Source organism: Myxine glutinosa, chromosome 1, assembly GCF_964187855.1.
Source record: "Myxine glutinosa chromosome 1, kmMyxGlut1.1, whole genome shotgun sequence".
Lineage (NCBI taxonomy): Eukaryota > Metazoa > Chordata > Myxini > Myxiniformes > Myxinidae > Myxine > Myxine glutinosa.
The window spans coordinates 20,639,547-20,663,473 of NC_136261.1; the positions used below are offsets into that span (position 1 = coordinate 20,639,547).

Below are 23,927 nucleotides of genomic sequence, written 5' to 3' on the forward strand. Positions count from 1 at the left end.
TAGGTTATCTACTGATGTGGATCCATGATGAGGTTGTGTTTCCACTCATGTAGGTTATCTACTGATGTGGATCCATGATGAGGTTGTGTATCCACTGATGTAGGTTATCTACTGATGTGGATCCATGATGAGGTTGTGTTTGCACTGATGTAGGTTATCTACTGATGTGGATCCATGATGAGGTTGTGTATCCACTCATGTAGGTTATCTACTGATGTGGATCCATGATGAGGTTGTGTTTGCACTGATGTAGGTTATCTACTGATGTGGATCCATGATGAGGTTGTGTATCCACTGATGTAGGTTATCTACTGATGTGGATCCATGATGAGGTTGTGTATCCACTCATGTAGGTTATCTACTGATGTGGATCCATGATGAGGTTGTGTTTGCACTGATGTAGGTTATCTACTGATGTGGATCCATGATGAGGTTGTGGATCGACCGTTTGGAGGGATCTGGGCTGAAAGGATCTAAACCTCGATGAAGAACGATGCCCAGGTGATGATCCGTGCAGGTGGGAAACCAGTCAATTGCTTACACGTTATACTTTAGGGAAGGGAACGATGTTTTGAGGTTTACAATTCAAATGAAGTTTCGTACAGGATTTTGTGAAATTAACCTCATTTCGAGCAATTCTTTAGATTATATGAAAGTTTCGGAATAGCTGATGACGTAACTTTGGTTGTTATCTCCATATGCAGGTTTCAGAAGGTGGAGCGGAGTCCTCCCAGGGCTCGAAGTATCCACCTCGGTTTCGATAAGGAATCGCAATTCGTGGACCAAGTTGTGAAGTTTTCTTGTTCGAGTTTTGTTCTGAGCGCTCTTTTTAAGATCCTCAGCGAGCCCCGGACAGCTTCCAACTGTAGTTCGTTTGTAGTAAAGATCTCTCGAAGGTTCTTCATCATTCTTCTTTATCACTGGTACAACTTCAGTGCTCTCCAGCTTCCAGGCTCTTTTGATTTCATTTCTCAGTTGAGGGTTCAAGGTATGCAACGTGTGGAGACAAAATGCAGAGATCATACCTTCACCGTCTCAACAAACATTTCTCCACCTTGAACCTCAAGTTAAATATTAACATCAATAAAAGGACAGGATTGTTCTAGGATAATAGTTCTCTAGATCATGATAAAAAAACAATTACACTTCGATTAAAGTCCACTGAGCAGGGATTTACACTTTCTTCTCAAAGTGGATGTTTGGGCATTAATAGGAAAATGAAGCTTGGACAAACATGGAGCACGTTGGAAATGGTCCTCAGTGTGCTGTTGGTCCTGATGTCAGCTGTTGCCGTGGCAGCAATTGTAATGGCCTGGATCGGATTGAATCCCGATGACACTGGTAAGAATTATCCAGGATTAAGTATATTCTGCAAACGCAGATGTACAAAGAAGTGTAATGATAAGGTGCTGGAAGAATGGTTGTTTAGGAACTGAGCATAGTTCATAAACGTTTCTCTCTTCATCAAATCGGGATTCCAGTCTTGGGGGGGGGGGGGGGGGGGGGGGAAATAAGTCTAAGTTTCAATGGTTTGCTTGAACTACGTATATGATTCGAGACGAGAGTCGAGATGTCGGATAATTATTAGAGGAATCCTTCGATGAAAGTTACGTCTGGTTCATCATCATAATCATCATACCATGGTCATCATCATCATCTTCAGACCATCATCATCATACCATCATCAGCATCGTCATCATACCATCATCATCTTCAGACCATCATCATACCATCATCAGACCATCATCAGCATACCATCATTATCATACCATCGTCATCATACCATCATCATACCATCATATTCAGACCATCGTCACCATCATCATCATCATCAGACCATCATCATACCATCGTCATCATCATACCATCGTCATCATCATACCATCGTCATCATCTTCAGACCATCATCATCAAATAATCATCATACCATCGTCATCATCATACTATCATCATCATCTTCAGACCATCATCATCATATCAGCATCGTCATCATACCATCATCATTTTCAGACCATCATCATACCATCGTCATCATCATCATCAGACCATCATCAGCATACCATCATTATCATACCATCGTCATCATACCATCATCATACCATCATATTCAGACCATCGTCACCATCATCATCATCATCAGACCATCATCATACCATCGTCATCATCATACCATCATTATCATACCATCGTCATCATCATACCATCATTATCATACCATCGTCATCATCATTATCATACCATCGTCATCATCATACCATCATTATCATACCATCGTCATCATCATACCATCGTCATCATACCATCATCATACCATCATTATCATACCATCGTCACCATCATCATCATACCATCGTCATCATACCATCATCATACCATCATTATCATACCATCGTCACCATCATCATCATACCATCATTATCATACCATCGTCATCATCATACCATCATTATCATACCATCGTCATCATCATACCATCATTATCATACCATCATAATCATACCATCATAATCATACCATCGTCATCATACCATCGTCATCATCATACCATCATTATCATACCATCGTCACCATCATCATCATACCATCATTATCATACCATCGTCATCATCATACCATCATTATCATACCATCATAATCATACCATCATAATCATACCATCGTCATCATACCATCGTCATCATACCATCGTCATCATCATACCACCATTATCATACCATCATAATCATACCATCGTCATCATCATACCATCATTATCATACCATCGTCATCATCATACCATCATTATCATACCATCGTCATCATCATACCATCATCATCATACCATCATAATCATACCATCGTCATCATCATACCATCATTATCATACCATCGTCATCATCATACCATCATTATCATACCATCGTCATCATCATACCATCATTATCATACTATCGTCATCATCATACCATCATTATCATACCATCGTCATCATACCATCATCATACCATCGTCATCATCATCATCATACCATCATAATCATACCATCGTCATCATCATACCATCATTATCATACCAGCGTCATCATCATACCATCATTATCATACCATCGTCATCATACCATCATCATACCATCATATTCAGACCATCGTCACCATCATCATCATACCATCATTATCATACCATCGTCATCATCATACCATCATTATCATCATCAGACCAACATCATCAGACCATCATCATACCATCATCATATCATCATCATACCATCATCATAATCATCATTCCATCGTCATCATCATCAGACCATCATATTATCGTTTCATCATACCATCATTATCATACCATCGTCATCATCATACCATCATTATCATACCATCATAATCATCATACCATCATTATCATCATCATCATATTATCGTATCATCATACCATCATTATCATACCATCATCATCATCACACCATCATTATCATACCATCGTAATCATCATACCATCATTATCATCATCATCAGACCAACATCATCAGACCATCATCATACCATCATCATCATCATCATCATTCCATCGTCATCATACCATCATCATATCATTATCATTCCATCATCATACCATCATAATCATACCATCATAATCATCGGACCATCATCGTATTATTGTATCATCAGACCATCATTATCATACCATCGTTATCATACCATCGTCATCATACCATTATAATCATCGGACCATCATCGTATTATTGTATCATCAGACCATCATTATCATACCATCGTTATCATACCATCGTCATCATACCATCGTTATCGTCATCATCAGACCATCATCATCATCATACCATCGTCATCATATCATCATCAGACCGTCATAATCATCATCATATCATCATCAGACCGTCACAATCATCATATCATCATCATCAGACCATCATCATCAGGCCGTCATAATCATCATCAGACCATCACAATCATCATCATATCATCATCATCAGACCATCATACCATCATCAGACCATAATCATACCATCATCATTAGCATATCATCTTTGATTTACATATCAGCGAACTGAATTCAACCACCAACTATTTTTGAGATCAACATAGGCCAAAAGGTCAACATTTTCCAACAACATAGGTCACAAGGTCAATAACTTTCAAATTTCTAAAGTCCTCAATTTTCATCCGATTTACTTGAAATTTGAATGGGATTTTGATGTCAGTTAATTGAATTCAACCAACAACTATTTTTGAGTTCAACATAGGTCACAAGGTCAACATAGGCCAAAGGTCAATAACCCTTTCAAATTCCAAAAATCCTCGATTTTCATCCGATTTACTTGAAATTTGAATATCATTTTCATATCGGCGAACTGAAATCAACCACCAATTATATTTGAGGTCAACTTGGGCCAAAAGGTCAACATATAGACCATAGGGTGAAAAGATGAATACTGTATACCCTATTTTTTGAAAACTGTGACCCCCATCTTGGAATTACATGAAATTGAGAGATTAAGTAGATTTAATGGTGCTGAATCCAAATATGAATGTTGCTGAGCCGTAAATCCGCACGTTTCAATTATAACGGTCACTTGATGTTTTTCTTCGAAATTTGACTATTTTTCCATCCAAAATTGTAATTAAAACTTTTAAACAGCTTATGCAGGCACAGTGAGTCTCAAAATGTTATTTTGCAATGACGTCTATCAAACTGAGATGATGCAGGACTCAAAAGGTACAGTTCAGGTAAAACAGCGTGAACTTGATGTAAATTTACAATGTTGTCAGTGAAAAATACTTTTTTTGACCCGATTTTAAGAAATTGAAATGACGTACTTTTCGCTTCTGCCCTTTGACAATTCTTTTTAAATGTTTGCATACAGGTGAAAAACAGTTCAGTGATTTTATTTAAAAAAAAAAAAAACACATGCATAACAATGCAAATGGAAACCACTTTATTTTGCTGTTATCAACTTTTAATTCCAGCTTTCATTGTGTGTACAATATGATAATTTAACAAATGAAAAATGATAAATATATTTATGTATGTACAGAACAAAGTGTAGATCTTTACCTTATTGTTACTGATGTGGAGTCATGCTTCACTTTAAAATAATATGCTGCTGGTGACAACAAATAATTGAAGTAGACGTTGTTTTGCTTGCTTCCGTTTAATTGTAGTTGAAACCAAATCTTTGCAAACATACCTGATGGAACATATTACCAATGAAGTATAGGTACATTTCACAATTATTATTATTATTTTTTTTGTACACAATATCGAGGCTCGTGAAAGAGCTAACATCAATCACAAAAAAGGACAAACGGACACACAAAGCATACAATAAAGGGAGCGGGAGACAAGATGGGGAGAGAGGGAAGGACACAAACACAACAGCAGAGAACAGGGACAACAGAAGATCCGTGGGAGGGAGAGGGTTTGGGGGGAGGAGGCATGGGAAAGTGGGGGAGGGGGTGGGAAAGGTATAAAACACATGGACACTGCCAGAACTTCCAGGAAAGAAAGAAGTCGGGATTTCAAACAAAAAAGTGGATCTGAGTTGAATTAACGGGGGGGGGGGGGGGTGGGGGGGGGGGGGAGAAAAGATCAAGGTTTTGGATGGGGGAAGATAGGAGATGCTGATGAACAGCTGTTTTAAAGACCTGGAGGGAGGAGTGGGATTGAAGGGAGTGGGGGAGTTTGTTCTAGAGGAATGAAAGAGTGAAGGTGAGCAGAGAGTCTTGATTTTGGCAGTTTAACCATAAGAGGGTTGCAGGCAGATCTTGTGCGACCTTCAGGAATATTTGGGGGACAGAGCACAGACAGAGCTGGGGGGGCAAGGCCGGAGAGGAGTCGGTAGAAGACAGAAAGACCACCAACCTGCCTGCGGTGAGTGAGTGAAAGGCCCTTGGAGTTAGCTTCATCGCGGGAGATTCCAACGATTCTGAAAGCTTTGGTTTCAACAGCGTGAAGACGACCTGGGTGTGAGGCAGGAGCACCAGCCCAGAGCGGAGAGCAGTATTCCATCGGGATACGGATGAAAGCTTTGTTTGTGGTGAGGAGCTCAGAGGTGCCAAAAAAACAAAAACAACCTATGATTCTACTCATAAGAAATAAAGCTCACTTTGTGTAGTAAACCATTTTGCTATGACCTAGTAATCTGAGAAATTGTATATCGTTTGGAAATAGAGCATTCTGGATTGACAATTAAATATTGTGACAAATAAACATGCTTGCATTATTTTCATTACTTTGATAGTCAATGAAAAGAGTCTGCAGTTCTTACCAGGATTTGTGTCTATTCTCCCCCAAATCTGAAACGTCCCTGCGAACATCAATTTCTTACCCAATTCCTTGCCTACAGTATATTCAACCCAATTTGGAACTTACTAGAGACTCTTGGCATTTGTCTTACTTATATGAAATACTTTTTGAGCTTGGAAATTGCTGTTTTTATTAAAATTATCCCAATTGATGCACTTTTTTTTTTTACATGAAAACTCACTCCACGGTCGCCAAAAAGGTTGGTAGTAAGGCCCCCTTTACACAGCACGGAGATCGTTGGGTGACCATTGAGCGATCAAACATTGGCCCGATCTCTCAACGATCTCCTAAGCCTCGAAAAAGCCGTTTCTGTGTAAATCTTTGGGAGATCCCTGTGCGCTCGTTGTGCGATCAAAAATTCCATTTTCGGCAACTTTCATGGCGATCTATAGAGATCTTTGAGCGACCTTGGCGATCATTGAGCACCCATTGAAACATCCTTGAGATATCAATGGAGACTAAGCCTCCTGCAGCGACCATTGAGAGTTTGCTGAGCGCTCGTTGTGTGACCAAGAGAGATCACTGAGAGATATACGGAGATCGCTGAGAGATCAGGTGCGACCAAGAGAGATCACTGAGAGACCAGGAGAGATCACTGAGGGATCATTGAGAGTTCCTTGGGCGACCAAGGAGGTTGCTGAGCGTTTCTTGGGCGACAGGGAGCCTCTGGGTATATATATATGAGAGGTTTATAGTGCTCTTCCATCAGTCTCTGACAAAGTGTTGAAGAATGCCGCACTTCTCATCACCGCGGCAATCTCTCCCCAATCTCTCAACGAACGCTCAACAATCTCTCAAGCGGAAATTGATCGCCCAATGATCTCTCAGCAATCTCCGCCCCGGTCTTTCAATGAACTCTATTGGTCTTTCATCGAACGCTCAGCGATCCCTCACTGATCACTCAGCCATCTCTACCTTCGGGGTGGAAAAATTTGGCGTTCATTGAAAGATTGCTGAGAGATCATTGGGAGATCGATGAGATCGTTGAGTGCTCCTTGAGCGTTCGTTGAGCGTTCGTTGAGAGATCTCTTCCCTTGGCGATCGTTGAGAGATTGTTTTGGACCGAGTCAAAACTTTGAGGAGACCGTGGCGACCGTGGAGATCACTGGAGATCACTGGAAGATCATTGAGAGATCATTGAGAGATCTTGGCGATCGCTGGGCGCTCATTGAGATTTTTTCATCGCTCAACGATCTCTCAACGATCGCCACCCCTGTGTAAAGGGGGTCTAAACTACACCCACCATTCCCTCCCTTTCCCTCACTCACCGGAGAAAGCAGGGATGGTTAAAGATGTCTATGCCTCTGCAGCGACGTGTGGTGAGGCATGCGAAGTGCGTCAATGCACGCTAATACTTATAATACAACAAGAAAGATTCATAGGCCTACCACAGTTGATTCGGCGACTATCTAACCACATAAAATTGTACAGCATCCATCTTAAATATCGCAGTGAACCATGGGTAATGGAAGGATCTGGAATTACAACCGATGACACTACAGGGGACCTGGAATGACAATGTATGACAAAATGTATGACACCTAGTTAACTTCACCTGCTCCAAAAACTATTTCTACAGTGCCAGAGACGACCACAGCAGCACTGAGCACATCTACCATTGAACAAGGTAGTACTACAGCAGTACCAAGTTCCTCGAGTACAGCAGTACCAGGTAAATCCACATGGGTTGTTGTTTCCTTCCCGCTCCTCTCAGTCCATCCTGTTAAGTAAGACCTCAGTGCATTCCCATCTACCATTTTTCACATTGCTCTTTCGTGAGTTTAGACTTTGTGAACAACAAAAAGCGATTATAAGATTGTATTTCAGGTGCCAGTTCTGGAATAATGTTCAACTAACATGGACCCACGGAATGTAAAATGTGACTTCATGTCCTCAATCCAACCCTCCCACTCCCCCCCCCTCCCCAACCCTAAGGCATCAACCCCCTCGCCAATCCAGGCCTTCATAACCCCTCCTCACCGGTACCCCCTCCCCACACCACAACTCAACATCCTCCCCCAAAGCCTCAACGTCCCCAGGAAATCTGTCCCATTTTGCTCTCAACCACCGCTCCCAACCCCAAGTCCTCACCCTCCCTCTCCCACCCTTAAGAAATCCATCCCCTCCCCACTTCAAGCCTGCAAACCCTCACCCAACCTCCCCCAGCCACAACTCCTCAACCCCACCACCCCTCACCGATAGTCCTCAACCCACCCCTCCGCAAAGCGTCAACCTCCTCCTCCCAACTGTCCGATTTTGTTCTCTTCCCCCCCCCCTCCCCCTTCTCTCAAGCCCAACTCTATCCTCCCCTCCTCATCTTCTTCCCACTCATAAAAGCAAATGAGCATTCCCAAATTATTGATCAAGTTACATATTTCTTCATTACCTCATCGAAACAGCGGAATATTTTAGGCTTCCCCCTCCCCATGCTATAACCGACTTCATAGAAACCGAGATTGAAACAGCTCCTACATGTCATGAGCCTTCACGGTCACCTGTCCAACTCGCAATCTGACAAGATATGCGGAACCCACGTGGAATTACAACATAAACGACCCAAAACCAATTATTTTCCTGATGCATGTACAGTTCACAATCGTTAAAAGTAAATGACGGGTGTTTTCTTTCACAATGTTTCGAGATTCCCGGAAGTACTTGGACAAAGCCCTTCATTATGACATGGGTCTTAAGGTCCCTGGTTGAGTTGTTTAAGAGAAAATAGTAGGAAATAATAGCAAGGACCTTCTACATGCAATACGAGATGGTTTTCAAAGAATACTTACCCTGCGCAGTCAACTTATTGCAAGCCAACTCGTCTGTTTTTGAAAAAAAAATTATTTCATCCAATATGGCTGCCAGACCGCGTGAGCGATGACATCATAAATTTATATTCTCTAATATAATTGTTGCATAGATCATGCTCAATACATTTTAAACTAATCAGACCAAGCTTTGTCCCTGTCTAATTATGATGTCATAATTGTGGCACCAATGACGTCATCATTAACAACACCTATTCCCCATATGGAATTATTTACAATGAGCCATGTTTCAATTTTTTCCATGCAGCAGTTTTGGACATATAGAGGTGCAACATTTTTCGGTTTTTCCAAGATGGCGACTGTAACACATGACCTATGACGTCATGATTATCATTAAAATATTCGAAAGGAGGAGGCGCTCCCTTGGTGAAAATTTCGTGTCCATCAGACCAACAGTTGCTGAAAAAAATTAATAATGATCGGATAAGTCTTTCTCCCGCCTTTCCCGGATAAGTTCCGGATCTTTTCTCCCGCCTCTGGAACAAACTCCCCCACTCCCTTCAATCCCACTCCTCCCTCCAGGTCTTTAAAACAGCTGTTCACCACCATCTCTTATCTTCCCCCATCGAAAACCTTGATCTTTTCTACCCCCGCTAATTCACCCCAGATACACTTTTTTTTTTTTTTTGAAATTCCAACTTCTTTCCTGTAAGTCCTTGCAGTGTTCATATGTTTTATACCTCTCCCACCTCCCCCCAAGCCCTCTCCCTCCCACATTTCTCCCGATGTCCCTGCTCTCAAATGTTGTTTGTGTCCTTCCCCCTCTCTCCCCATCTTGTCTACCGCTCCCCTTGTTTTTTGTGTTTTATGTGTCGGTTTCACTTTTTGTGTGATTAATGTTCGCTCTTTCACGAGCCTCGATCTTGTATACAAAAAAAATAAAATAATAATAATAATAATAAGTGTTGTACTTGAAGAATTATGACGTCGTAATGAAGGCACCGGTGACATCATCATTAACATATCTTATTCCCCATGGGTAGTACTTGACAATGAGCCAGGTCTCAATTTTTTCCATGAAGTGGTTACAGAGATATAGAGGTGCGAAGTTTTTCCAAGATGTCGCCTGTACCACGTGACCTATGACGTCATAATAATCATTAAAATATTCTACAGGAGGATGACCTCCTGTGGTGAAAATTTCATGTCGATCAGACCAACGGTTTCCGAGAAAATGAATTTTTTAAATGCAGACACGGCACACGGCACACGTACGGCACACGGCATACAGGACACATACGTAACTGAATGTTTAACCCCGCTTTCGCTTCGCGAGCGCAGGGTAGTAAACGTGTCAGTTATTTCTTGCCCACCCTGCATATTGTGAACCATGGTGTGTGTTCGTGCGTTTGTCTGTCTCCCATTTATTGTGACTGCTTCCCACTCTACGTTTGAAAATTTGCTGATTGGTTATTCTGCATTTTCATTTCACTTTTCTGAATGCAATATCGTCAATCACTTCATTGCCCCTTCCAGTAATCTTTGAAATTAACATGAACATCTGGATTAAAGTAGATTTAATACAGATTTTCATGAAGTTTCACATTATTGAAATTTCTATACTTTCCCCTCTTTTTAGCCAAATCCAACCTCCGTCACCCGATGTTGCACCACCATTTCGCGGTGGGCGGTATAAGTAGCTCGCAGCTTTGGCTCTGAGTAAAACCAAGAGTGCAACACAATTAACCTTTTAAAAGTCTATGAAACAATTTAAAATGATAGATTAACTTAAACTTTTCCCATCACTAAGGGAAAAGTCACGTGATAAACTTTTCCTAAGTCTTCCATTTTTCAACGGACCGGGCTGAAATGTAATACCAACCTGGTCCTTGGGGTAAGGATGCTGCATGTCAAGTTTGATCAGAATCGGTTGATATTTGTGGACACTGGAGTGTTAACGTCGAAAAGTTGACAGACGACGACGACGACAGACGACAGACGCCGGAGGGTTCAGTATGTGAAGAACTCAACTGGACAGTAGTCCCTCGACTCTGAACACGTCGCTATGGTGTATCCCTTAGATACTCCTGCTGAGAAAGTGGTTATTTCAAATGTGCCACCCTTCCTGAACAACGATATAATCCTTACAGCGGTGCAGCGCTATGGACACTGTGTCCCTCTTAATAATGTTCCCTTTGGCCTGTCAAGATGAACTTGCCAGTCACGTGATGAATGTCCACAGGGAGGTATTTATGGTGCTCAAAAAGGAATATCACTCTCTGAACGTTATTTTCAAATTCACATTAAAAGGTCGCGATTACCAAGCGTATGTCACCAATGACACCCTAAAGTGCTTTGGTTGTGCTTCAGTAGGCCACATGAAGCAGTTTTATCCTCGTCGTAAGAAGCAGCCCTTAGCCAAAACGATTAACATCGAGTTAGGATAACTAATGTTAACGTTTCCCTCTCGACAAACGTGCAGGATAAACCAGCTGAACAAGTGGACACGCCACCTCTTAATGAACCAATGGACAGCATTACTGAGGGGTTCGTTAATATTTCCAAAGTAAAAAAAACGTAAATCGGTGATAAGAAAAGTGTCATCTTTTGGGAAAAGATAAATCGGTGAGAACTCCATCACTGACTGGAATTCCATGTGATAACAGTTTTGCCTCATTCGAGGAAGAGGAACATTTAGAAGCTTCCATTAGAACAATGGAGATCTCGTGAGATCTTGCCCGGGAGGTCACGGCTTTTTGAAGCTGTCCATGCTCTCCACGCACGCTCGAAGTTAAGTAATTGTTCACAATTGTATTTTTGTCGAAACTGTATTTATCTTACGTGTGTGTACCTTTCGTGTGTCCCTAGGAAGATTCTCGGTGTTAATCTTTCATACCTATATAAAATAGTCGAGTATTTTGTGCCACGTAATTTGCGGCCTAGTTCTTTAAGCTTCCTACCTTGAGGTTTTGATTTTCTCTCAGCGGTCCATTGTGGTCCATCTACTCTCGTTCTCTCAGTTTTTCCCAGTCTTTTCACCCCATACTTCCTTGTTTAAAATCTTAACTAAAAAACAACAAAAACATTGCCTTCTTTGTACTTTTCGTTCGTTCGTTCTTCGACCACGTGTTTCACCCCCATTTCACCCCCATTTTCACCCCATTCCCCCAGATAGTTTTCACTGTTCAATTTAAAATTGTTTAAACTTTGTTTATGCTTCCCCTTCTCTCCCCATCTTGTCTACTGCTACCCTTATATGTTTTGTGTGTCTGTTTGATTTTTTGTGTGATAAATGTTAGCCCTTTCACGAGCCTCGATCCTGTATACAAAAAAAATTAAAAAAATAAATAATTGTTTTTATGGGCAAAATGGAATCGAACTTGCCAATCCCAATCAGTGTTTCTAACCACGCAGACAGTGTCGGCTCGTCCAAGGACGTTCATTGTGTAGATTCTTCAACAGGTGCAGGACGAAGAAAAGCACTTACAATCTCTTCCTAATCTACCACATATAAAACACAATGTCAGTTTGTGTGTTTGTGTGTTTTTACAGATGTCTGCCCTCCCCCCCCTATAAAACACCATGTCGGTTTGTGTGTTTGTGTGTTTTTACAGATGTCTGCCCCCATCTATAAAACACAGTGAGTTTGTGTGTTTTTACAGATATTCTCTCTATAAAACACAATGTCAGTGTGGTGATATTGTCACCTAAGTTACAACACAGGTGTTATTCTATCTACTGTCCAATACACGGCTCCTATAAGAGCCTGCCCGTTTAGAGCGGAGTGCAGTCCTGTGACATATAATCCTATGGCATCCACATGCCTCATTAGAATGGTAAGGGTTTTGCATTGCGTGCTGCTTGCTTGCTTGAATAGATATCACCTGTATGCACCTGTAGTGTTACTAACATCATGATTGCTGGTTTTCCTTTCGATGCTGTCTGAGATCGATTTCGATTAAACTCAGATTGGAGACACTGTTGCATACTCTGATTTTTACAACAGTCAGTTTGTGTGTTTGTGTGTTTTTACAGATGTCTGCCCCCCCCCCCCCCCATCTATAAAACACAATGTCAGTTTGTGTGTTTTTACAGATGTATGCCCTCCCCCTATATAAAACACAATGTCAGTTTGTGTGTTTGTGTGTTTGTACAGAAATCTGCCCCCCCCCCTTCTATAAAACACAATGTCAGTTTGTGTGTTAGTGTGTTTGTACAGATGTCTGCCCCTCCCCCACCACCCCCTTCATATGGGTTGGTTTTAAAGGCCACTCTTTTAACATAACACGAGTGTGTGTTCACTACGGTCTATTTTGGGGGATAAAATCTCGAAAAACGTTTTCCATAAAAGAGTAATTATGTCTTTTCTATTGGAATTGCAGACTGTAGATTACAAACTGAGCGTCATGGGTGGTGTACAAAAGCGTTAAAAAAAATAGCAATACAAGGCGCAGGGAGGTGAAATTTGCTGCACCTGATGTGCAACGTGTGCAGAGGAAAATGTGTTCAATTACGTCTGTAGGATGTCTAATAAATAAAGATGACCAATAATAGAACAGAGCCTTAGAGAGAGTTAAAGACTGTTTCGGTCAATCTGTTCAGGGGATGTTTTTAATCCTTCTGAACACGACAAAAAAAATAAATAAAAATTATATATATTGTTGCGGATCTCAAACGTCGGCCTTCTCCCCTTACCAAGAGGGGGTTAATCCCCTTGTCTGTGACTGACCGACGTGATCCTGAAGTTACCCCGTTCCTTCCGGTCGGTATTAGTTAGGGTTGCTGGTCAATTTGGTCCTGTTACCTAATTACCAACACCGACCGTGAAGCAAGGAGATAACCTCCCACCCGAGCCGCAGCGATAGTGGATACGCCGAGCAAAGCGAAAAGCGACTCTCGCCGTTAACAATGACTCTAAACCCGATTCTAGCGGTTCCTAATCGTGCCACGTTTACCCAATGAGAGAAAGGACGGATGCGATCGGATGGAGAGGAAACCAGAAGGTAGGAAGAACAAAGATGGTTTATTAACAAATATACAGAAGAAGAGGAAACGAAAGAATGTACAAGAGGAAGAGGAAAAAGCAGCACACAGGGCAGTCTTAAAAACAGTCTTAACTTATTACCCCAGACAAACATACACACTCACACGGGGGTTGTAGCTGGTAGGGTGGAAGGTCCGGCAATGGGGTCCAGGCTCCAGTCGACTCCGGTCCAGCGGTGAAACCCGGCAGGCAGCTCCGCGTATCTTGGAACGCGACCGGACCTTATATATAGCGGGGGTGGGGGGGGGGGGGCTGGTGTCCTGCGTACGTAATATTTGTACGGTCGTGCTAAACGCACCCTCTCCAAGTTCTCTTATCAGCGCCAGCGAGCGAGTCCTCTTCCAAATGTGCGCTCCGTATCAGTCTTTTGAAGCAGCCAGCGTTCCCGATAAGTAGTCCCTTTTCAATGCACTCTCCCGACCAAGTCCGTCTTAGGGTTTTGTGTTTGCGCTTACATAACGCGCCACGCGATCACTCCGTGCTCCACAAAGCCATGCCCGTCGGCGATCTCACCTCAGCCCTGATTGGCTGGTGAGGGCTTCCCGGCCACGCCTTTGACGGCTGGTTGACATGCCACACCTTCTTCTTGGCGTTCCGCCCCCTTTTCCTCGGGCCTAACCGCATGGCTTATGGCGTCGTTTGAGCGAGCGCTAACAAAGGCGCATAACAGAATTGGGAGGGGTCATGAGGCACCGACTGTAGGGGCGCGTAATGGCGTCGCTTGGAGAAGGAGGTCGCAAAATGGACGGAATTGGGACCTACTCTTATTTAATTGATGCAACGCAGATTCAACTATTGGAAGCACGGCCTTATCTAAAACACATAATAATGAAATAACTGAGTTCCTACGGTGGCCTACGTGTTGCTTGTGGACTAACTAGGGGTGCTACCTTTAACCTTTAATGTCATATTTACAAGTGATGTCATATCATCTGAAGTGTGGGTTCTGAAGTGTGGGTTCTAAAACCGCAACAATATATATATACGGTTTTCGCCGCCGTCCTGCCCTTACCAAGGGGAGATTAAGCCCCTTGTTCATTTTGGGTCCGCGCAACCGAGAGACTTGAAACGCCCCTCCCGGGCAAACGCAGGGTAGGGTTCCGGGACGATGTTCGCACGTACCTAAGTACCTGCACCACCGTGGAAGTGGGGAAGCAAGCCTCGCACCGGCCACGCATAATTTGAGTACACCGAGCAGATTGCGTACCACGTGGTCCGTGCAGTTACCTTTGGTATTGGAACCCGATTCGAGCGGTTTTATTCGTACCACGCTTAGTCAATGATGGAAAAGACGAGACAGTCGAATAAAGGAAGAACACAGGTTTAATTATTATTTACACTACTATGTACAAGGATCGGGAGAAAGCAGAGACACATAGCAGTCTTATACAGTCTTATACACAGCCCAGACACGGGCCCGATCACACTCACAGGGGGAAAATGAAGGTAGGATGATGTTCACTCGCTGACTTGGTCATCCAGGAACGGCTCCGCCCGGCATGGATCTCCCCGGTCACAGCACGTCCCGCGATGAAGGCAAGCAGGCGGTGGGAGGGATCCTTGCAGTGCGTCTCTCGAACAAAGGGCAGATCAGGCAGGCGGGAGGGAAATGTACGCGTCTCTCACCGGCTTGGCGGTTTTCACACAGCGCGTTTAATTGACGGCGCGCTCTCACTCGCGTAACCCAATAGAGGCTCAGCCTCAAGCTCAACCTAGCGTTTAATTGGTAAGAGCGCTTATAGCTTGGTTCATGCGTGTCTTCTCTCAGAACTTGTAACTTGCTCAACACTCAAGCACCTTTCCCATAAGAACTTTGCAAGCTCACCACTCCACAGAACTGCACTCTCACAGAACTGCGGTGGGGGCTTCACGCAACGGGTTATATGGCCAACCCCCTTAGCTCTCTCGAATGGTCTAACCACGCCTTATGATGCAGTGCCGCAGCCACTCCCTTCGAGCCCTGATTAGCGGCTTGCTCTTACCGTCAGCTTCTCCTCCGCCCTCCTTCGGTCTTGCCTCGATTTGCCAGGCCTGCCTCGTGTGAATTTGCGCCAAAAAGCCAAAGGCGGCATAAGGCGGCATAAGGCGGCATAAGGCAATAAAGGCGACATAAGACAAGAAAGGCAGCATAAGGCAAGAAAGGACCTAACTCTCATTATTCTACTCAACGCAAAACTAACACAGGAAAAGGACTATGCTTACACATACTGTTACGTATTCGGCCCGAATGATTGTTGTTATGATTATTGTTGTTGGTTCGAAGTATTCTAGATATTATGCTTATTGTGATTTATGGGAAAGGGTTGTTGTGGTTAAAAGATTTAAAAGCGCTGAAAAGCGGGTTGAACCGCAACGTGTACGTCGGAGCGAATCTTTGTGAGGTTCCTCTCCACCGCTGTGTTGCTGGGGGCTGAGCACGTGATCTCGGGGTCGTCTCGCTCGTCTACGCCTCAATTGACCATCGGGCCGTGACTCCCCGATCGCAGGAGCGCACCGAGACATTGGGACTTCGCCTTGGAGGGGAGCAGAGGAGACATTGGGACTTCGCCTTGGAGGGGAGCAGAGACATTGGGGGAGGTGCCGTGAGTGTGGGGTTAAGGGGCTTGACAAGGATATTATCATAAGATCTGAAAGTAGGGGTGATCGCCATTGCTGTATGGCTCTTTGTGTGTGATTTATAATATATTATGGTTTATTTATAACCGGGTGTGGTTGCATCATTGATTCGACTGTTTCATTTGCTGGTTCCAGTGAGGGATATTATTTGCTGGGTTTCAACCAGGGATAAAACATCTTTCTGCCGGGGACCCTCTCGAGGTTCGGAGGTCCACCGAGACCAGAGGTAAGGGGGGGGACCCCGTAACAGAAATTGGGGGCTCGTCCAATTGATATTCGTGGGCTCGCAATTGGGTCTGCGTCCGGGATCTAAAAAATTCCTAAATTTAGTCTGGGAAAGAATTCCCAAGTTTGGAACTTTTTCCAACATTCCCAATTTTTTTCCAAAAACAAACAACAACAAAAAATAATAATAATAATAATTTTGTTTTTGTTTGTTAAAAAATTGTTATGTGAAGGTTAACAGGTGTTACCAGTAGTCACTATGGCGTTTGATGCAGAGAAGTTTACAGTGACCCCTAGTGAAGCACAGTTCAGAGCGTTAGTAAAATCGGACCTCTGGGAATTGGCCAAACATTTTAGCTTGGAGGTCCGAACTAATATGAAGAAGGCAGAGTTGCAGACAGTGGTGATACAATCTATGGTGGGAGTAAAAGCATGGAAAGAGGTAGCCTGGGATTGGTTACCAGAAGAGCAAGAAAATGTGGAGCTCCGGAAACTGGAGATGCAATTACGGAGCCAGGAAAGGGAAAAAGCACTGGAAAGAGAACTCCAGGAAAGGTTAGAAGACAAAAAAAGCAGAGGAAAGGAGAGCTGCAAGAGAACGCGAAGCAGAGGAGAGCAGAGCCGAAAGGGAGTTAAAGGACTGTGAATTGGCGCGTCAGCAGGAAATTAAAGTCAAGGAGCTGGAGTTATTGAGAGAACGGGGAGAGGTACCATCCCTGCTGACTGGTTCGACACCTAGTCAGAACACCTGGGATGTTGGCAGACATGTGAGGCTGGTCCCACCCTTCAATGAAAAGGAGGTAGCCAAGTTTTTTCCACACTTTGAGAAAGTGGCTCGACAGTTAAACTGGCCTGAGGAGTACTGGTCCATACTAGTGCAAAGTGTTCTGGTGGGTAAAGCTCAAGAGATTTATTCGGCTTTACCGATTGACCAATGTGCAGATTACGAGGTATTGAAGAAACACATTCTCAAAGCCTATTAATTGGTCCTGGAAGCTTACCCGCAATAATTCCGGAATGCCAGGAGGAGGGAGAGTGAGACCCACGTGGCGTTTGCCAGATTGAAAGAAACCATGTTTGATAGGTGGTGCGATTCGAAAGGAGTTGGGAAAGACTTCAAACTATTGCGACAATTGATCCTGGTGGAGGAATTCCAACAGTGTGTCCACGAGGACATTAAAATATACCTGGAGGAAAGGAAAGTACCAAAGTTGTATGAGGCAGCAACCATGGCAGATGACTATGCCTTAACACACAGGATGGGGTTCCACAAACCGAACTTCTCACCCAGACCTAGCCAGGGGAGCTATGGTACATCAGGGGCGGAGAATGAAAATCCATGGGGGCGGCCTCGGGATGAAAAGGAGGTCCACTTTGACACCACGCCTTCTAGAAATCAGGAGACTGCGGTTCCAAGACAGACCTATCGTCCGGGGGACTCGAGGCAGACCGCCACCCCCATGCCTTGGCAGACCGCGAGGTTCTCCTCCGGGCCTACTTGCACTTTTTGCCATAAACCGGGACACTGGATGTCCAACTGTTATGCTCTGGGAAAGGAAAATCAGGAGCGGAGTTCGACTAGTACGACTCCAAATGCGATGGCCATTGTGAGAAATCGCCCTCAAAAGGGTTACCAACCATTTATTTCCGAGGGGTTTGTGTCACTGGATGGAGCCTCGACTAACCGGAGACCGGTGAGGATATTGAGGGACACAGGAGCACATCAATCTTTAATGCTTGAAGGCATCTTGCCATGGTCCGAGGAGACGGCAACTGGGGATAGTGTTCGTTTACAGGGGATTGGTGGCTGTGTTAGTGCGCCACTTCATGTCATCCATTTGGAGTCCGATTTGGTGTCAGGACCGGTCACCATCGGTTTACAAGCCACGCTTCCTGTAGAGGGAGTATCGGTTGTTATTGGGAATGATTTGGCTGGTGGTCAAGTTTATGGTAACCCGATGGTGGTTAAAAAGCCCAGTAGGGAAAATAACACCACACCAGTTCGGGATGGCGACAAGTTTATTTAGCAAGTTATTTGTAGGTGGACTGAACTTCAAAACACAGGAAGATGTTTTGGAGTCTGCCTTCAGCAACTATGGACCGTTTTTGGAAGTGCTGCTGATAAAAGACAGGGAGACATGAAAGTCAAGAGGGTTTGGCTTTGTCACGTTTGAAAACTCAAAGGACGCCAGAGAGGCAGAAAAGGATCTGAATAACAAGGAGTTGGAGGGTCGGACCATCACCGTAGGGAAGGCATTTCCTAGGGGTCGAGTGGGCTACAGAGGAGGACCACGGAGTGGTAGTGGTGGTGGCCGCAAGCGATATTATTATGGAGGCTTCCAGAGTTGTGACAGCTCCCAAAGGAAGGGTTGTCGGAGCAGTGGCCGAGAAGGAGACTGCCAGTCAGAGGACTACTGTGACCAGTGGTCCCGCCGTAATTGTTAGAAGTCCAGAGAGGTTGAAGCACTGAATGCTGCGGAGCCACCGAGCCAAGATTCCTACATGGACTAACCGTGAACGCCACGTTCCTAAAGGCGTCCAGGTAGTGAAATTTCCTGCACGGACTAACCGTGAGCTCCACGTTCCTAAAGGCGTCCATGTAGTGAACTTTCCTCCCTGGACTAACCGTGAACTCCACGTTCCTAAAGGCGTCCATGTAGTGAATACTTCCAGGCCTCACCACCCAACCATCATGGAACCTGGCTTTCAGCTCGGCCTCCTGGGGAAAGTGCTATAGATTTGCTGGCCTTTGGGTTTTTTGTCACATCCCCTTAACCTTCATTCATGAGAAACTAGAAGTAAAAATCAGAGGGGCAGGGACAATGGCTTTGTTGACGATTGGTCCAGAGGGAATTAACTTTGGAAAGTTCTGGGGGTTGTGTAAAATTTTGTTGCTTTATTTTTGGGGAAGGTTGAATATTGTTGCCCACGGGGATTGCTGATTTGGGTTGTGAATTTACTTTTGCTTGTTCAAAGAGGGCATGCAAAGAAAGTTTTCGCGGTGTTCAAGCTTTCTTTCTTGAGGGGGGGAAGTGTTACGTATTCGGCCCTAATGATTGTTGTTATGATTATTGTTGTTGGTTTGAAGTATTCTAGATATTATGCTTATTGTGACTTATGGGAAAGGGTTGTTGTGGTTAAAAGATTTAAAAGCGCTCCTGGTAAAATGTGGCCGAAAATCCGGATCGAGACCGGAAGAGGTGGAGCGAAGGAAAAAGAGGTGGGAGGACATCGAAAAGAGACGTGGTGGTTGAAGCTCCGGGCCGAGCGTTCGACGAACAGTGCGAGGGAACTTTGCATCCTTGAGGGGAAGTTCGGTCGATAAGAAAAATCGCCGGAGTGCGTGGAGCCTGTGTCACCGGGTATTCTCATTGAGGTTCTGGAGGATCCAGGCCTTGATAATCTGGGTTGGAGCGAAAGCCATCCGCCATCTTGGCCACGCGAGCACCCTGCAGTGAACAGGCTTTCGTCGTGTCGGCTGGGCATTATTCCCTGGTGGATTGCCGGGAACGGCCGTGCCAGAAAGGGGAACGTGAGAATTCTACGGAGGCTCGCGGGTTGAACCGCAACATGTACGTCGGAGCGAATCTTTGTGAGGTTCCTCTCCACCGCTGTGTTGCTGGGGGCTGAGCACGTGACCCTGGGGTCGTTTCGCTCGTCTACTCCTCAATTGACCATCGGGCCGTGACTCCCCGATCGCGGGAGCGCACCGAGACATTGGGACATTGGGACTTCGCCTTGGAGGGGAGCAGAGGAGACATTGGGACTTCGCCTTGGAGGGGAGCAGAGACATTGGGGGAGGTGCCGTGAGTGTGGGGTTAAGGGGCTTGACAAGGATATTATCGTAAGATCTGAAAGTAGGGGTGATCGCCATTGCTGTATGGCTCTTGTGTGTGATTTATAATATATTATGGTTTGTTTATAACCGGGTGTGGTTGCATCATTGATTCGACTGTTTCACTTGCTGGTTCCAGTGAGGGATATTATTTGCTGGGTTTCAACCAGGGATAAAACATCTTTCTGCCGGGGAGCCTCTCGAGGTTCGGAGGTCCACTGAGACCAGAGGTAAGAGGGGGGGGAGGGGGGGGGGCCCCGTAACAATACTAAGAAATAACTGAACTATCGCGAGGCTACGTGTTGTAGTGTGACTAAACTATGAGGGGGAAATTAACCTGTATTCTACAAACTCAAAACCGCAACAATATATATATATATATATATATATATATATATATATATATATATATATATATATATACACTAGCTTGGCTCGGCTCTCTACACTCCCCTCACCACGCATCGTTACAGAGGAACGGGCTTGTTTTATCTGAGGATAATGACTGTACCTGGGTTGCTGTGTTGTCATGATTTACACCAATTAGAATACAAACAATTAGTTTGGACAAATGTATTTGTAGTGTTTGTAATATTGGATTTTTATAAGCAATTTAGGTTGAAGATTGAAGTTGATTTTTTTTTTTTTTTTTTTTTTTTCAAAAAGAACCCGTCAGCACATACATTTGGGAGGGGTAGGTGCAGACTGGAAGTTTGGGACGATTACACCTCACCACAACGAAATAAAAAAACGTCTCACCACCACGTAATTCAAAACACCTCACCACCACGTAATTCAAAACACCTCACCACCATGTAATTCAAAACACCTCACCACCACGTAATTCAAAACACCTCACCACCATGTAATTCAAAACACCTCACTACCACGTAATTCAAAACACCTCAGCACCATGTAATTCAAAACACCTCACCACCATGTAATTCAAAACACCTCAACACCATGTAATTCAAAACACCTCACCACCACGTGATTCAAAACACCTCACCACCATGTAATTCAAAACACCTCAACACCATGTAATTCAAAACACCTCACCACCACGGAATTCAAAACACCTCACCACCATGTAATTCAAAACACCTCAACACCATGTAATTCAAAACACCTCACCACCACGTAATTCAAAACACCTCACCACCATGTAATTCAAAACACCTCACTACCACGTAATTCAAAACACCTCAGCACCATGTAATTCAAAACACCTCACCACCATGTAATTCAAAACACCTCAACACCATGTAATTCAAAACACCTCACCACCACGTGATTCAAACACCTCACCACCATGTAATTCAAAACACCTCAACACCATGTAATTCAAAACACCTCACCACCACGTGATTCAAAACACCTCACCACCATGTAATTCAAAACACCTCAACACCATGTAATTCAAAACACCTCACCACCACGTAATTCAAAACACCTCACCACCATGTAATTCAAAACACCTCACCACCACGTAATTCAAAACACCTCACCACCATGTAATTCAAAACACCTCACTACCACGTAATTCAAAACACCTCAGCACCATGTAATTCAAAACACCTCACCACCATGTAATTCAAAACACCTCAACACCATGTAATTCAAAACACCTCACCACCACGTGATTCAAAACAGCTCACCACCATGTAATTCAAAACACCTCACCACCATGTAATTCAAAACACCTCAACACCATGTAATTCAAAACAACTCACCACCACGTGATTCAAAACACCTCACCACCATGTAATTCAAAACACCTCAACACCATGTAATTCAAAACACCTCACCACCACGTAATTCAAAACACCTCACCTCCACGTAATTCAAAACACCTCACCACCATGTAATTCAAAACATCTCACCACCACGTAATTCAAAACACCTCACCTCCACGTAATTCAAAACACCTCACCACCATGTAATTCAAAACACCTCACTACCACGTAATTCAAAACACCTCACCACCATGTAATTCAAAAAACCTCACCACCATGTAATTCAAAACACCTCACCACCATGTAATTCAAAACACCTCAACACCATGTAATTCAAAACACCTCACCACCACGTGATTCAAAACACGTCACCACCACGTGATTCAAAACACCTCACCACCACGTGATTCAAAACACCTCACCACCACGTGATTCAAAACACATCACCACCACGTGATTCAAAACACCTCACCACCACGTGATTCAAAACACCTCACCACCACGTAATTCAAAACACCTCACCACCACGTAATTCAAAACACCTCACCACCACGTAATTCAAAACACCCCACCACCACGTAATTCAAGACACCTCACCACCACGTAATTCAAAACACCTCACCACCATGTAATTCAAAACACCCCACCACCATGTAATTCAAGACACCTCACCACCACGTAATTCAAAACACCTCACCACCACGTAATTCAAAACACCTCACAACCACATATAGGTAAATACAGGACATAGGTAAATATTTACAATTTTTGTGGTAAAATATTTATTGAATTCAGACGTGTACAAAATTACTTATGAATTTTGACATGATTTCCATCATTTTCAAGCAGTTTGCATCCTTTTGCGATACTTGAATCAGATGTTTCAGATCTTGAATATTTGCTGGTTTCGTTGCTTAAACCTTGCCCTGACGAAAGGATCACACATATACATATACACACACATACACACCACATTAGTCAATTATGTTGCTCTAAACTCTAAAGAGAAGAGTCATGAGAGGGCTTATAATTATACTGCATAATACCTCAAGAAGAATTCCTTGTTAAAGGTCATTTGGTGCAATCCGAAATGGCTTTCAGCCCTAAGATAATTGTTTTGCTTGTGGTGCTGTGATCTTGTGACATCATAACTTTTACACTCATGTGATCAGATGTGAAGCACGTTTCCTGTTCATTTGAGAATGGATTTTGTGATTGGAAGCCTGACCCTGATGCTCCTTGGAGAGTCTTGAATGGTAGTAATTACCCATCATCAACTGGACCAGAAGTTGATCATACATTTATGAATTCCACCGGTAAGAATATAATTTTTCATCTCCAGCTTTTGTTTCTCTTCTGTATTGTCAAATTATTTGGAAAAATAGAATCGCAAGATAAGATGTATATGC

At 43.6% G+C, this 23,927-nt stretch overlaps 1 protein-coding gene across 1 annotated transcript in view; it reads left to right on the top strand.

Moving 5' to 3' along the window:
• Nucleotides 1-1,099: 1,099 nt before the first annotated feature.
• The window catches only part of TMPRSS15 (transmembrane serine protease 15), a 99,121-nt gene continuing 76,293 nt past the window's right edge, over nt 1,100-23,927 (top strand). The window contains exons 1-3 of the mRNA XM_078767035.1: nt 1,100-1,341; nt 7,880-7,972; nt 23,691-23,834. Of these exons, the coding sequence (XP_078623161.1) occupies nt 1,218-1,341; nt 7,880-7,972; nt 23,691-23,834 (361 nt within the window). The 5' untranslated portion in view covers nt 1,100-1,217. The remainder of the gene's footprint in view (nt 1,342-7,879; nt 7,973-23,690; nt 23,835-23,927) is intronic.